This window comes from Lampetra fluviatilis, chromosome 39, assembly GCF_964198595.1.
Source record: "Lampetra fluviatilis chromosome 39, kcLamFluv1.1, whole genome shotgun sequence".
In the NCBI taxonomy this organism is placed as follows: Eukaryota; Metazoa; Chordata; class Hyperoartia; order Petromyzontiformes; family Petromyzontidae; genus Lampetra; species Lampetra fluviatilis.
In genome coordinates this window covers 3,786,515-3,803,249 of record NC_136313.1, presented here as the reverse complement: position 1 = coordinate 3,803,249, position 16,735 = coordinate 3,786,515, and the positions used below count along the sequence as shown (strand labels likewise).

The 16,735-nt window shown below is 44.7% G+C and overlaps 1 protein-coding gene across 1 annotated transcript in view; it reads left to right on the top strand.

Annotated features, from left to right (window-relative positions):
* The window catches only part of LOC144945882 (protein ENL-like), a 48,195-nt gene that overhangs the window by 22,256 nt on the left and 9,204 nt on the right, over positions 1 to 16,735 (top strand). The window contains exons 5-9 of the mRNA XM_078874497.1: positions 2,172 to 2,276; positions 4,122 to 5,213; positions 8,283 to 8,346; positions 9,768 to 9,855; positions 11,232 to 11,307. Of these exons, the coding sequence (XP_078730623.1) occupies positions 2,172 to 2,276; positions 4,122 to 5,213; positions 8,283 to 8,346; positions 9,768 to 9,855; positions 11,232 to 11,307 (1,425 nt within the window). The remainder of the gene's footprint in view (positions 1 to 2,171; positions 2,277 to 4,121; positions 5,214 to 8,282; positions 8,347 to 9,767; positions 9,856 to 11,231; positions 11,308 to 16,735) is intronic.

Sequence of the window (16,735 nt, the reverse complement as noted above, 5' to 3'; positions counted from 1 at the left end):
TAAACCAAAGACATCATGCTGGATATCTTGGACCCAGGGCAGCATCCTAGAGCTAAGAATGTACAGTATAATGAAAATAATACTTCATTCTATGAGGAATCGTTACCAAGTGTCTAAGACTCTATTTCAGCAGGGCACTGCTCGAGATGTTTGAACTATATTTTAAGTGTTTTTTTTTTGCTTGGGAGAGTGTTTCAAAGATCAAGGAAAAAACCCATACTCTACGGCAGTGGTTTTCAACCCTTCAGAACCCACGGGCTATTGCCAACCCACAAAAAACATTTCGCAGACCGCCGTACAGTTAATGACGTTGGTGTTTTATAAAAAAAATAATCGTGTTTGCAACGGCTCCGCGAACCATTTCGCACAGCCTTGCGGAACCACAAGGTTGGGAACCACTGCTGTGGCCAGGTCGCTTCTAAAAAATAACTAATAGCTCAGTGGGCTTTACCTGGTAAAATGAAAATAGTTTTAGTTTATTTAGAGTTATTTGCTTACATTTCCCACACTTTGCACTCCGATCGTTTTTTTGTATCATTTGCTGTTGTAAATTTCTGACCCGCCCCTACTGGATATTTGTGAAAAATAGCTTCATTGCTCATCGGATTTCTGCAGGATGAATAAAGATTCAAGATTCTGATTCTGCGTTATACCCACGCGGGTTATGGTAGTGAAAACCGGGCCAGGTGGCTTAGCGGGTAGAGCGAGCAGCTCGTGATTTGGAATGATGCGAGTTCACATCCTGTTTTGGGGGTTGACTTGGCCCATCCATCCCTCTTGGGTCAGTAAGATAAGTAATTATCTGTGGTGAAGTCAACAGAGGTTATCTGGATAAACACTCGTACCTGCCATAGCAATGTGGAACTTCCAGCACCGTCTCAGAGCTCTATATCAGGAGATAAATACAGCCTCTGCTCATTTGATATTATTTTGATGGTAGTGAATGTTAATGTTTTTACAGAAACCAAAAGTAGTGGCAATATTTTTCGAGGTTGTCTAGGCATCTCAACACTACAGTGGCATACTCAGGCTTTTTCGGTAAAGTCACTTTACCGAAAAAACCTAAGAGTATGAATCCTTGCAGTCACGAAAGCTTCAAATCTAGAACTACAGTGGCACTGCTGAGAACCTACGCTTGAATATGTGCAGCCATCCGTTATTAAAAACAGGTCACAGGTGCAGTGATTTGATGGGCTCAGCCTGGTCAACAATGACTGCACCAAAAACCATCGCATTACAATTTGGTATTAAACTTAATTGATCTAAATTTGATCGCTGAGAATTAAAAATATTGACCATTTTTCTCTGGCAGGATGGATGAAAAAGTTCTGCACCCACCCCCAGTGTGGATATGAATCACAAGATGCGATCTCAGAAGCAGTTCTGTAATATTTCCTTCTGCGGGCCGTTGCCCAACATCGGGCGATGCACTGCTTTGATTCTCCCTCTCACGGCATAATGCCGTTAACACAGCCAGAATGAAAATGGGGACAATAATACGATCAAAAAAAATCCCCAAGTGTTTACATTATGAGACCTCATTTACCAGTTGCAAAATAGAGTTATAGGTTTTTACCCTTTCAACTGGTACAAAAACTGACACCTTTATACAAGGGATCATGTTTGCAATAACCACAACACAATCAACTTCAAGGACAGTGCATATCATTTATCAGAGTTGTTTCTTTTTGTATGCATTTTGACTGCTTGTGTTGTGGTTATTGCAAACATGATCCCTTGTATAAAGGTGTCAGTTTTTGTACCAGTTGAAAGGGTTAAAACCTATTACTATATTTTGCAACTGGTAAATGAGGTCTCATAATGTAAATGCTTACCCCGAGCTCTCAATACTCTGATAGTTTGCTGTTTTTGAGTTGTACGCCTTTTGGCGTCATCTGGTCCAACACCAATGGAGACTAGGCTCTAAGAAAAGCTGTCTCGGGTGTAGACCAATCAACTTCAAAGACAGTGCATATCATTATCAGAGTTGTTTCTTTTTGTATGCATTTTGACTGCTTGTGTTGTGGTTATTGCAAACATGATCCCTTGTATAAAGGTGTCAGTTTTTGTACCAGTTGAAAGGGTAAAACCCTATTACTAAATCCCCAAGTGATTGAATCGGATCGATGACCCCAGATGTGAAAAGACTGTCCCACTGGTATTTCCTGCAGATGATGGTGTCACCTGACGGCATGGCAGTGCTCTCTGCACCTCCCGAGGTGCCGTCATCCAGCCACCTGGAACACAGGAAGCCTCCCACCTCGCTGCATGTCAAGGTACCAATCGTGGTTTCCTGGTCAAGGTTCGGGCCAAGTTGAGGGTTAGAGTTAGCGAGAGGTGAGCACTGTTGGACAGTTGAGTCAGCGACTTCGAGCTGGTATGTAATTATTCTTCTGATTGGAGACTAGCGATGAATAAGTTTCATGGCCTGGAACTGAACCCATGTGTCACGTTCGTCATAATGCAGTGCATGCACCCAGCGCATGCCATAGCTGCTGGGCATATAATGACTTGTCCTACGCTAATCAATGACTTGTCAGATTTAGGGCCACGGTTGAATTGAATCATTGATCTCTTTTGTTTGAACTGTCTGTCGCCCCTCTGTACTGTATGTCTACTGTATCCCTTCTCCTGTCTCTCTGCTGCCCTGTCTCCTCTGTACTGCGTCGTCTTTTCTCTCTTGATGCTTGTGCAGCAGTTGTGTCCCGTCTGCCTTTAAGAGTTGGCCATGCATGTCGATGTAGGACCCCCAGTGCTTGGGCAATTGTCGGTGCCGGTTGTGGCTGCGTTCCCGCTAGTCTGTGGTTTTCCGTGCTTTTGAATCGTTCTCTCACTAAGCAAGTAGAAAGGATACTGTGCTTGCTACAAATATATATTTATTATTTTTGTTTACACTGCTTGCCTTGTTTGTACAGTCTCGTTTCTTCTGTTCTCAATTCCATGGTCTATTTAGTTTGTGCTGTCTCGTTTGTGCCGGTTGCTGTTCATGCTTGTTATCTCTCAAGCTGTTTCTGTACTGTCCCGTTTGTATAATTTGTACTATGTGTATTGTTTCTCTATTTCGATTTAAAGCTTTCGTGACAGCAGGGATTCATCTTCTTGGTTCTTTCGGTAAAGTCACGTAGAAGGGAAATAATAAAATAAAATTTTATATTTTATTATGTTTAAATTAAACATTTTATTATGTTTTATTTTTTTTATTTCCCTTCTACGTGACTTTACCGAAAAAACCAAGAAGATGTTTCTCTATTGTCTGTCTCATTTGTTGTGTGCTCATTGTTTTGCTCTAGCTCGTACCTCCTACTGCCTTGTTTCTTCCACCATTACTCTAAAGGATAGATGTGCGTAGATTAAAACATAATATATATGCTTGCTCACACGATTCGATCCGTTAGCGTGAGTGCAAGGATTTATTTGGTTTACAATTCATTGGTTAATTGTTATAATGTAACTTCCAGAATATATCTTTGATTTACTTGTGGTTATCCTGTTAATTGTTGAGAAAAAGGATTGTTCATGTGGTCACAACATGATTACCGTGGTTATCCACTAATCTCCCTCTCTCCCAATTACTGCAAGTATTTGCCCTTCATTTGGTGGTGATAATGTATGTAATTACATAACGAATTGTGTCATTAAATAACCCATCAAGCAAACCCATTATTAGCTGCAGTTGTAACGTTTAATTGAAGGTTCTCAGTTATGTTATATGTTTACGTGGCGTCAAGAAAGTTTTCTGATGTTATAATATCTGGAGTTGAGTTTGTATATTAGGAGTTTGGATTTGTGTAATTATTCAAGAGTAATTAGTGATGTTGTTGATGTTATTTGAAAATAGGCAAGCAAGTGTCATTGGCAAATCACAAGATATCGATATTGCTTGTAATTCACTCAAGTTATATCCCACGCAAATGTGTTGGCAGTGCTAGTTTAAAATAATACATATCGAATTGCAAAGATCATTAAATTCTGAATACATAGGAGCAGTTCTGTTATGGGCTGTATTATACCATACTTTTTAGTACCTTGCAGAATCAGATCACGAATCTCACTGGGCTGTCGTGCGGTTAAACCAAGTTGCTAATACGCACGTCTATCCGTCTTCTCTCTCGCTCTTGAAGGATTTCAGCAAGCCGATCGCTTCCCTGAAACCGCCCAAGCCCTTCAAGGGCCACAAGGAGAAGCCGTCGGAGAGCAAGGATTACAAAGCGCCAGCCCCCAGCGATGGCCCCTCCAGGGAAAGCGCCAAGAAGGCGGCAACCGCCAGGCTGCACAAGCCCCGGGACGAGCCGCAGCCGCCACCCCCGGCCACTCCGCTGCCCAAGGCCCCCTCCAAGGAGCCCAAGGCCTTGTCGAAGAGGGACCGGTCAGACGCCGGCGAAGTGGCGGAACCGGCGCCCGTCGCCGCGGAGAGCCGCGAGCCAAAGCCGGCGCCAAAGCGCTCGCGCACGACCCTCGACGACAAACTGGACGCGAAGAGAGCGAAGAAGCCGCCCTCGGACGTGTCGTCCAGGCAGTGGGCATCAGTCTCGTCCTCGTCCTCTTCTTCCTCGTCGTCGTCATCTTCCTCCGCTTCGTCTGCCTCCGCTGTTACTGTCCCAGCTGCTACCGCCGCCGCCGCTGCGGAGAAGGCGGTGCCCAAGGAGAGGCCCTCGAAGGGTGGAGACGTGGATGGCGTGCGGGCGAAGGGTAAGATGACGGCGGCGGCACCGGCAGCACCGGCGGCAGCGCCGGCGGCAGTCCCGGTGGCAGTACCGGCGGCGGTAGCGCCGGTTCCCGCCGAGGAGCGAGCGCGGGACAAGACGTGGCGCAAGAAACACGAGGATGTGGGCCCGGCCAGCAAACCGCACGGAAAATCGCACAGCAGGCTCAGAGACAAGACGGTGCCGGCAGACAGGGAGCCGCCCGCGGAGCGGATATCCAAGGCCAAGGACAAATTGAATTCCACCGCCACCTCCACCGCCGCCGCCGCCACCACCACGACCACCGCCGCAGCCATCTCTGACCGACAGCAACCAGACAGAGGCGTTCCCAAGGACAGAGATGGCAGGGTGGAGGTGACGCCAAACACCAAGGCTCATAGGAAGGCGGACAAGGAGGTGGTGGTGACGGAGAGGAAGGTGGCGCCGCCGGTGGTGCCGCCGGCACTGTCGCCGCCGTGCGACGTGCTGGACCCAGGAGACTCGGACGACGAGCTGTCGCTAGCGACCGACGTGAGTGGCTGAATGCGCTGGACGCTTACCGGTTCACTTGCTTGGGCCCCCAGGTGGCTGCCAGGAGATGGACCGTAGTGCAGTGGGTGTATTTTTTATTACGTCTGTGTGCGCAGCTCTTGAGTGTTACCCCCTCACGTGGCTGGGTGTTCTTCAGTTATTCGTGTTTCCTCCCGCAAGCCATGCTCATTGATGGACCTCGCCAAACAGCCCTATGAAAGACCTTTCTTAAAATTAGATGAACGATGCAATTTAAATGAATTGTAGCTATTATTGTTTAGGAGCTCATTAATGTGTCATTGTTGGGTTTCTAATGGGAATTGAACGGTGCCTTAAATAATGATACTCATTTAGATAACTTTGTAACAATGGGTTGAATTGGCTGATTAGAAACAGATATGAAATGACAGATTGGCTTCGGTGTTTTCCGGTAAGCTAAAGCAATCTGCCTCTGCATTACACAGGTAGCCTACGTTACTAAATATGCAATTAGTCTTGAGATGTATTACAGTACGGAGTAGTCAGGAATGCGACAGTGAAATAAATGTTTATTACCCAGCAAATGTTGATCTTGATTACGTAGAGTGCACCGACAATTGCCATGAAACAACACATCATTTCACTGAAGCCCAAGTGACATAATATCTCTCGGTCCGTCTTCAAAACACCTTGTGCTCCTCACAATTCTATTGACAGAGCCAAACATGTTGATTGATATTGCACACCTCGCTTTGATCCAGACAAACGTTTAAATTAAGAGGCCAGGGGGGCGGGTCTGAAGCAGGTCGAGAGGTCATGGGGTGGTGTGCGTACGTGGCAGAGTGAAAATAATGATACTCCCACATTCATTTTTTGTATAAAAGCGTTTAAAAAAAAAACGTAATGAAAAGTGGCCCCCTAAATTTTGACTGAATTTATATCTCAGGTGCTGGAGTATGAGTATCTGTCATCCATCTGTGACATGCAAAGTGAAGTGGCTTCCAAGTCTGGGTCATGCTGCCCTGGTGGTGGAAAGGAAATACTGGCTCTCTCGATTGGTCGTAAGCGCAGCTTTGATAACCGTTTAAAGTCTACAAAGTTTGTGGGAAAGAGTAAATCCCACGTCCCTCACTGCGCTGTGCAGCCTCGAGTTTTGAGAATTCAAAGGGGAGCAGAAAAAACTCGTCGAAAGGACCAAAAGGAATAGCCTGCACGAAATGAGTTTCGTTTGAATATTTATTTACTTGTTGTCATTTATATATTTCATGTCTGGTGTGCGTGAATTGGTATATGTATGTATGTTTCACTTGTTTTGCACCGTATGTAGCCAACCATGCCAATCATATGCTGAACAGTTAAAAAAAAAATTAAGAGTTGGAGTCATTGCTACAATGTCTGCTCATCTGTGTTTTATCATACGATAGGTAACACAAAAATACGCCGTAATATTTCATTGCTTCTACATACTATTAACATGCCCTCCCTTTGTTAATGCTACCCCCCCCCCCCCCTCCCTTTGGTGCTGCTGATCCTGCATAATGCATGGGCATAATATGACTTTGAAACCCCCCCGCCCACCTCCTACGCATTTCCCATGAATATGCTAAATTCCTCTTGATATGCACATTCTTTTGTCAAGGCTCTCTTCTTCTTCCACCTCCAACTCAGCTTATATATAAGCTCCTAGCTTGGCAGTGTTTCATTCTTCACCTGAAGACGGCTGCTTGCGTTGTAGCCGAAACGTCGTGAGAATTGTTTTATTATGTTTTATTTTTATTATTTTATTACTTCCCTTCTACGTGACTTTACCGAAAGAACCAAGAAGATTGGCAATGAGTTTGGATAACTTATTTGCGAGAGCATCAAGCTTCAGGCCGCCAACTGCTCCGGAATTTTCCAGGATCGTCCTCTTTTCAAGATAGCTGGCCTGAGAAATCTGCAAGTCTTCCCGGGGACGTTTAAGATTAGAAGTTCCAGTCTTTGTCCCGTACGTGTTCATGCATCAGCCACGACAATGTATTTACCTGTCATTCTTCCCAATTCCAACATCGAGATATTCTTATATCCATGATATGTCCCAGTTAGTTTGTACTTAATCACACTGCCGACGTTAAAGGCATTCATTCAAATATTGTTTGTGGTCGACTCATCCCACCATCAACAATCCACCAGGGTGGATAAATTAGGTACCATCCGGTCATCGTCTTTCATATGGCTGGACGAATAGGATGGTTGACCTGGCCAAAGGGAAGCACTTTCACCACTCGTTGCAGAAGTTTGTGGTTCTATTCCGACAGGCTGCCCTGGTTAATACCGATGGTGTATTAAGCATAAAATACACACTGCCTGCTTCACAGTGTCGCAGCTGATCACAGCGATTAGGTACTACGCGCACGTATGACGGTATTACTGAGAGCGTGAAGGTAATGCTGAGAGTGCTGTACCGTCATGCCGAGTGAGTGTCGTGTTGAAGCGGGCGTGATGTGGTAATGCTAACCCGCGTCTTGTGTAGTAATACAGAGTGTTGTAGTAACAGAGTGAGCGTTGTGTAGCAACAGAGTCTTGTGTAGTAACACAGAGTCTTGTGTAGTAACACAGAGTGAGTGTTGTGTAGTAACAGAGTGAGTGCTGTGTAGTAACACAGAGTCTTGTGTAGTAACACAGAGTGAGTGTTGTGTAGTAACACAGAGTGAGTGTTGTGTAGTAACACAGAGTGAGTATTGTATAGTAACACAGAGTGAGTATTGTATAGTAACACAGAGTGAGTGTTGTGTAGTAACACAGAGTGAGTGTTGTGTAGTAACGCAGAGTGAGTGCTGTGTAGTAACACAGAGTGAGTGTTGTGTAGTAACGCAGAGTGGATTTGACACCTGATGACGATTGCTTGTGTTGCAGTCGAAACGTCGTGAGAATTTTTATTGTTTTATATTTATATTATTTTATATTTATATTATTTTATTATTTCCCTTCTACGTGACTTTACCGAAAGAACCAAGAATATAGAGTGAGTGTTGTGTAGTAACACAGAGTGAGTGCTGTGTAGTAACACAGAGCGAGTGCTGTGGTGTAATTCTCACCGTTGTGTTGTAGGAAAGGCCTGCGAGCGTAGCGAGTGGGGCGTCCTCCATTTCGCATGGAGCTGCTCCTGAACCAGGTAAAACCGCACCTTGTTTGCTACCCTACTTGGATCAACGGAGACATCATCTTCCCTAGCCAACTTGCGCTGGGAATGTTTTGTTGAACATCGATTTTCGTTTGCGCAATGTTTTATATTGCTCATGTTGGCGCAGTTGTGTTTGCCACGTTTGCTCTTTGTTTATTTTAGTGTTTGTCGTTGCGGTAACCCACGTCACTTTTCTCGTACCTTGAGTTCTCACCTGCTTAAACAAAATTAACTTCATGCGTACGTCTGCATACACCTACGTATATCTGTATACACTTGCAAATACGTATGTATATGTTTAATACGTATGAATATACCCTCGTCATCTACATATATCTGTCTGCAGCGGAATATCCCCGCATATACCTAAATATTCCTACACGCATCAAAATACACTTAGATGCACCTACCTCCGTCTATGTAGATCTCACACTGCACCTTACCACATACCTGCAATGTACGCACACATACATGCCGCCTGCATACACCGCACCTTACTCCCCGCACACAAAAATCACAATATACCTACCCACACGCGACCGTGCCTTCATATGGGTGCCGGTGGAGGCGAGATGTTAACAACCTCGCTTGGTATACAGGAGGTCATGGGTTCGATCCTGACCCTGACGACTGTATATTTCGAGTTTGCATGTTCTCCCCGTGGTCGCGTGGATTTTTCTCTGGGCCCTCCGGTTTTTCCCTCCGCATTTAAAACATGCTCTAAATTTCCACATGATAAGCCACTTGTTTGAGCAATCTTTTGTGGCCAGGCTGCTCAGTGGGCCTTACGTGGTAAAATCTATATACTCGCATGCACTTTACATTTCATATCCATACTTGTTCATACACCGACCTGCACATACAATGTTGAAATCGGTAAACGCTCGTCTTTAATAACTGTAGCTCAATGGACAAATGTAATTTCCTTTCTGGCGATAAACGCCTCAATTTCCTTTCAGCCCTTTTATATTGTTGTTATCACGAAACGTACAAGTTGGATTTCTTAAATTGCCTCCTCCCACTGCGTTCACACGACTCTCTCTTGCCTCAGTTCACCGTCCACTGCCCACAGTCACCCTCGGATATCCTGCTTGTATATGTATGTACGTTGAACTTCTTTCGCACCGAATGTAACCAACCGCGATAATCGGAGGTGTGGGGGAAGGACAACAAAACTAAACACAAAAATCAGTTCTAAGGAAATTAGTTTTCAATCTAGATGATGATTTAAAAGTGCATATAACTCAAGTGGCTTCCTAATATCGGAAGGAAGAGCGTTCCAGACGGCCGCAGAAGTGCATCTGAAAGTGCGCGAGGCAGTGACCGTCTTTGTTCGATGGTTTGCCAAAACCGCTGCCCTATCATCCTCCCCCCCCCCCTCACGTATTGCCCTCCGTCCACCCCAATTTCAGCCCAGTCGGAGCGTTCGTTTCCGGAGCCACTCAGCGTCAGCCCCAGCGAGGACGAACAGGAGCCGCCCTCCGCGCCTAAAAGTTCCAGGTGCCACTGCCCACGACCATCGCAATCCATCCACTCTGTGCGTTCCAGAGAAACCCGTGCCAGGCAAGCTGTTGGGCAAGTGAAATGGCCAAGCAGGAGCACGTTTTGCCGTTTGTTGCAGAAGTTTGTGGCTCGAATTCCGGCAGGCCACCCTGGTTAACACTACGGATGTATCAAGCATAAATACATGCAGTCCGCTTCACGGTGGAAGCCAAAGATCCCGTGACATTATTTGTAAGCGGTTAGTCTGTGTGCCGGAACCACGTCTAGAATGTACACATTTGAAATATACTCCCAAGTTACGTCATTGAAATTACTATCTTGAAAACAACACAGCAGAATTTTCCCCGACGGGCAAACTGTACCCATCTGTGAAACGTAGCACTTTCATGATATCCTTCCACTAAAACAATGTGGCACATTCGAAACATGCTGATCATTTGATCGTGATGGTTTGATTTAACAGGGGTGCATGGATTGGTTTTATTAAGAGACCGGGTTGACCTGATGCGACGCTCGATGGAGTCAATTTGACAGCCTGATGTAAATCTCACGCAAGAGCCTGGGATGCAAAGCCAGAATTTTGACACGGTTGGCTCAATTTGCTAACATGTGCACGGCACTAGCGATCCGGCCTCCGGTACACAGACCATAGGCGACAAAAAACGTTTTGAGGGTGTGCATAGCGGCGTGATAGTGGAGCTGCTGTCACGGGAATGTGATCAGAGGTAGTAAGGCCGAGGAAACTCGCCATTTACTCCCTCCCCCACATGATGATTCTGTTAATCGTCACTCTTCACAGTTCAATTCAAGAATTAAACATTTATTGTTCAGTTTTCACTGCCGAGTCTGTACCCTTTCGCCTTCCGTAGCTTTTGATTGCGCCATTAGGCCAAATGGAACGCTTGCATACAATTTACATATGATTCGCATATATTGAAATGATATGCTTAGCCCATTTGTCGATCCACTGCTGGATGAGGGCTGCCCTACATCGATGCGGGTCGCAGGGCTGATTTCACCGGACCAGTCGGGTCGCATTTGGTAAAGTTCTGAAGGATTTTACAGCACGTCCCTCTGCTGTCCACCACTTAGCCATGCAGCAGTCTATGACAACTTAGCATGCGCAGTGCTCACCCATTCAAGCACTCTCCGGGCTCAAACCTGCTTAGCTTCGGAGATCTGACGAGATCTGGCACAATTCTGCTGGTGATTTAGTGAAAATGCGATCGTCCGTAAAGGCGAAAGAGCTTTACGCGATTGCGTGAGCAAGCGAGAGGCCGGTCGCTTGAGCCGGGGCCTCAGAGTGTAGACAGCATTGAAGCACTCGCTGATCTCGAGTGCGTAACGGGCGGCTGTGTGCGGACGTTCTGCAGGTCCAGCGAGCTCAGCGATAGCGAGCACAGCTCAGACGCGTCGCCCGCACCGCCCATCCTCCGCCACGCCAACAAGGTACCGTCCCCTCCTCCTCCTCCTCTCCCCACACAGACCCCTCCGTTCAGCTCACCTTCCACCTCCGCTCAGCTCACTTTCCCCTTCCTCTTAGCTCACCGATGAATCCTCGCCGAGACAAAGCCCAGGTTTTTTCCGTGCTCATCATACGGCGGGCTTTTTTTTCATCGCTGCCAAGCTCGTACGTGTACAACCCCGTTGTCAGTCCACTGCTGGATAGGGATGATGTATACAAGTTGGGATCTAAAATTACAATTACGCGGTGTAATTAGAAATTAAAAATACCAATCTCACAGCCACTGTGCGTCCTCTAAATCACTGTTGCGGGTTTATTTTTTATTAACGAAATGCATGCAAGGTGCTTCTTCTTTCATAGCTGCACGCAATTATTTGCGCGCACTCTGCACAGTTCCACTAACGTGTGCTCGTCAATCCACCGCTGGATGGAGGGCCCCCCCCCCCATGCCAGGCAGGCCAAGGGGCTTATTTGTGGATATTTCACCTCGCTGGTCAGCACCACCGGTTGGTGAAGGGATCATAGATGTACAGTACAACAAGATTTTTGGCTGCACTCCCCTCTGCTGCCTACAACGTAGTTCTGCGGAAAAGCTCCAACACCCGATGTCCACACGCTAGCAAGACTTATCCGTGCTTACATGGGGCTTCTGTGTTGACAACAGATGAGATGTGGCTGATGAGGTATTCTGCCAGTCATCTCAGTCAGGCAACCCATGGCACCTGGGTCTGTCCCGTGACCTCCTGGCAGCGGAGGCGTTCGACACTTCACGTGGCCTTACAGTGCACATTGCCTGGCACAAGCACCATGCTGACTTCACCGCCACTTAGTGGCGAATGGCGGTTGTTGTTTTTCGTGGTTCCGACCGGTGTCTACACAAAAACCTTTAGAGATGGCCGGATGGCTTCGACTACTCCCGTCGCATAAATATATAATTATGAATATCCCGTGGAAAAAAATTGTCCCTACAAATTGGAACATGGAATTTCGACTTCTGGGTCAGGATTTCATCCCCTGCTTCATTCCTGGTTGCATAACCTGTTTCCTCACTCGTGACAGATTAAATTAAAGTCTCGCTGGGGTCACGTGGTTGAAACTGCTTTACACAGGGCCCACTACTCAATCCACCCAAGCCCATGTGTTTATTTGGATTTAGTAAGATTTTTTTCTTCTGAATGAGCTGCTTACGTTTACAGTCAACTTTTGTTTATACGGGGTGGGGGGGAGGGGTAATTGGAAAGAGTGGGTGGTGGCCCAGATAAAATGACCGTGGATAAGACAAAGCACATGTAAATCAGGCTATACAAATGTCTGTATTACTCACCCACAAAGACTGTGTGCGAATAGGTAGATTGTGCCATATGTTTTCATGGCTTTTGAAAGTAATCAAGTTTTACTTGCCGATGTGTTTGCTGTCACGTGTGCACTCAGTCATGGACCCTCTACGAGTGAGGAGCAGCTCATATTCAAAACAGCATGTGTACAAAAATCCTTCTTTTGTATTTTGTGTAAGCTCTGTTAATCCATAACACAGATTATAATCTGTGGGCAGATTATAATCTGAATCTATCTGTTGGGTTTCCTACCATCTGTGATTATAATCTGATTATAATCTGCTCACAGATAATCTAGAGTTAACTGTACATGGCTGTCTTGTACAACATAATTACATGCTATAATGTTAGCGGCTATATTAAATTCAAATTATTATTGTAGGAACGAGTAACCTTTTTTTAATTATGACTCTTTTGTGTGATTTGCATGCATTTCCTTTACTTTGCACTACTATCGTGTTTTCGTATTTTTGTTGTTGTAACTTTCTGACCCCCCCGACTGGACATCTGTGAAAAAAAGCTTCATAGCTCATCAGATTCCTATAAGTAAAGATTCCTGATTTAAGATTTTTTTTTTTTTACAATTTTGGGGTTTTAGTAGCATCAACATGCATAAGTATTGCTATTTGATGTGCCGATATTATAGGGGTATATAAACAATGCCCTAAATTTACACAGGAAATCCTTACCACGTTTCAAGGCGTTTTCCATTGCCGTGGTTTCTTCCGTTAATGTTTGGCACATGGTAGGAAACCCAACACAGATAGATTCAAGAATCCAATGCTGTGTTGTTTATCTTGTTCATCTTGCAGCCCAAACCTACCACACCTGGCATGCACAGGCAGTCTCCCATGCAAGTACTAACCAGGCTCAACCCTGTGTAGCTTCTGAGATCTGACAAGACTGGGGTGCATTCATGCGGATTTGTGATCGTGGGCAGGAATTTTTGGACTCTGATAGTCCATTGAGATATTAAATAAAAACTCAACACCTTCAACACCTCCTCCACCACCGATTAGCTCGGTTGGCTACGTAGAAGTTCAACATACATACATTAAAAACTTGGCCTTAAAAGGCAAAACTATATAATAGGTGACGTTTCAGGCCAATGACCCTTATTTATTGAGATATGTCATTGGCAAAGTGAGCCCTGACCAAAAATATATAGACTATAAAAAAAGCACACATTTACACGTGCTCCCTTCCTGTGTGCCGCCACCCATCTAAGAACACACCGGTTGATGCGAATGATTGACGATTTGTACGGTTCTATTCACCGCGTCTGTTCAGCGTGAGGTTTGACCTAACCACGGCTCGCGGAGGTGGACTAGTCCTGACTGCACTGTGACTCACAATGGAAGGATGGAGCATGGGTCTGGCCCTAGGGACTTGGGGGAAGAGTGAATTAAACAAGAGCGGGGAGGGAATTCGTATTGATCCCTGGGTCGATTCCTCATCATGCGTCTCTAATTGTGTTTATCTGTTGCTTGTGTCTTTTCTAGCGTTTGACGGAGAGTTTGGGTGCGCTACGCGCAATGTGTACAGCATTACTACGGGGATGTTACAAGCTCTGTTGTGTAAACTTGCATAACAATGGTGGATATTGTCAGCGGTTTTTTTCCATTGTTTACTTATCTAAAGTAAGGAAAATGTTTTTCAATCTGGCCCGGGTTACTGTGGAGGTCAGATCACTCACTGAGCTGGCTGTACTAAGAGAGAGAGAGCCTGTGTTCTAATCTGTGGAGCCACCCATAATTAAACCATGTGTCTTGAGTTTTATGGTCTCGGCCTGCTGGCTGATGATTGCATGAAAACAACATCATTGGTTTTTATTTTTTCACAGTTCAATCTAGTAAAAAAAAATTGCAACTGTGAGAATTACAAAAAATTGTCATGCACTGAGCATCACTTGGAGAGCAGGGCTGCATTGAAAAGTACAGTGACCCGAGATTGAATAAGAAATCACTTTGACGGGATCTCAGAAGGAATGCCGGAATTGTCTCCTTTCACATGCTGTTCTCTTCTTGGTTCTTTCGGTAAAGTCACGTAGAATGGAAATAATAAAAATAAAACATTATAAAATAATTCTCACGACGTTTCGGCCACAACGCAAGTAGCCGTCCTCAGGTGGAGAACAGGTCTGTCGAGGAGACAGAGTCTGAATGACAGAGAATTAAAAAAAAAATTTTTATTATTTTATTATTTCCATTCTACGTGACTTTACCAAAAGAACCAAGAAGATGAATCCCTGCAGTCACGAAAGCTTAAATCGACAAATAAAATAATTCTCACGACGTTTCGGCTACTCGGCTACTTGTGTTGTGGCCGAAACGTCGTGAGAATAATTTTAATATGTTTTATTTTTATTATTTTATTGTTTCCATTCTACGTGACTTTACCGAAAGAACCAAGAAGATGAATCCCTGCAGTCACGAAAGCTTTAAATTGAAATTTATGCTGTTCTCTGTTAAGGGGGGTGGGGCACGACTCCGCCAGAGTTTCAAATGGACATTGTAGGTCCCATCACACGATGCCAATAGCACAATCGTGAATAACACTGGGAGAGACGATAATTTAATATAAAAAGTGAATTTGAGAATTTAAAATGTGGATCAGATATGCAAGGCACCCAAAGTGCCGTACATTGGCATTTATACCATCAACTGACCTGCGTAGTTTGCAACGTGGTACCCAATGTGTCGTCTATTTTGATGATAGATGCACCACGTATTTATATGAATAACACTAAATTTCGATTTAAAGCTTTCGTGACTGCAGGGATTCATCTTCTTGGTTCTTTCGGTAAAGTCACGTAGAATGTAAATAATAAAATAATAAAAATAAAACATAATAAAATAATTCTCAGACTGTCTTCTCGACAGACCTGTTCTCCACCTGAGGACGGCTGCTTGCGTTGTGGCCGAAACGTCGTGAGAAATATTTTATTATGTTTTATTATTTCCATTCTACGTGACTTTACCGAAAGAACCAAGAAGATGAATAACACTGTCCACCTTTACTACGACAGCTGATCCAAAGCCGTGGTCATGTACACAGGTAAAGTAATAGCACATGTGACCCGCAGTCCCAGGGAAAATTAATATAGCGTAAGACAACGATGAATTAAATTAAATTACTTCAAATGCCATGCCATGACCCGGTGAATAACATGCTGTGCACAATCGATAGTTATTGCATATATGGGATATTTGAAGGTATTACAACCCTGTTGGTCAGACATTTCCAGTTATTTTTGAGCAGTGAATTAATCTGTTCAACTGTCCTTTTTTCCAATTTTATTCAAATTGAGCTATATTTGCCATTCCTTGAAACGATATATCCTTTCAGAACTCTCGCCCACCAGAGCAATGACTCACTCCCCCCCCCCCCCCCGCATATTAGAGAACAGCCCATATAAGGAGATATGAGAGAACTACTTCTGGTATCCCTTCAAGTGACCTTTTTCATCAACACATACGGGGGGGACCGTTTTATGACACTCCCTGCCACAAAATAAATCTTCATCAAATGAACGTGAAAACCAAATTTTTATTTAATTGTATGGGGTTATTTGGTTACCGGGCTGAAACCAATCAACTCGCTGCACTTGAAAGCCCGGTCTAAACCAATTTAAAATCCAGGGATCTCAGTGGTGACCTCTTTTAAAATATATTCCCATTCAGGCCTCCCGCAGCGGGGCCATCAGAGGATTAGTGCCTAAGGTGACATCACAGAACTCGCATAAAGTCACTTCCTCTGGCCTAGATTATCCATTTCAGCAATAGACATGGTAGGTGCCTAGCAGTAAAGTCACGTAGAAGGGAAATAATAAAATACAATTCTCACGACGTTTCGGCAACAACGCAAGCAGCCGTCCTCAGGTGAAGAACAGGTCTGTCGGAAAGAGGATGGCTGCTTGCGTTGTGGCCGAAACGTCGTGAGAATTGTATTTTATTATGTTTTATTTTTATTATTTTATTATTTCCCTTCTACGTGACTTTACCGAAAGAACCAAGAAGATGAATCCCTGCAGTCACGAAAGCTTTAAATCGAAATTTAGGTGCCTAGCAATCAAATA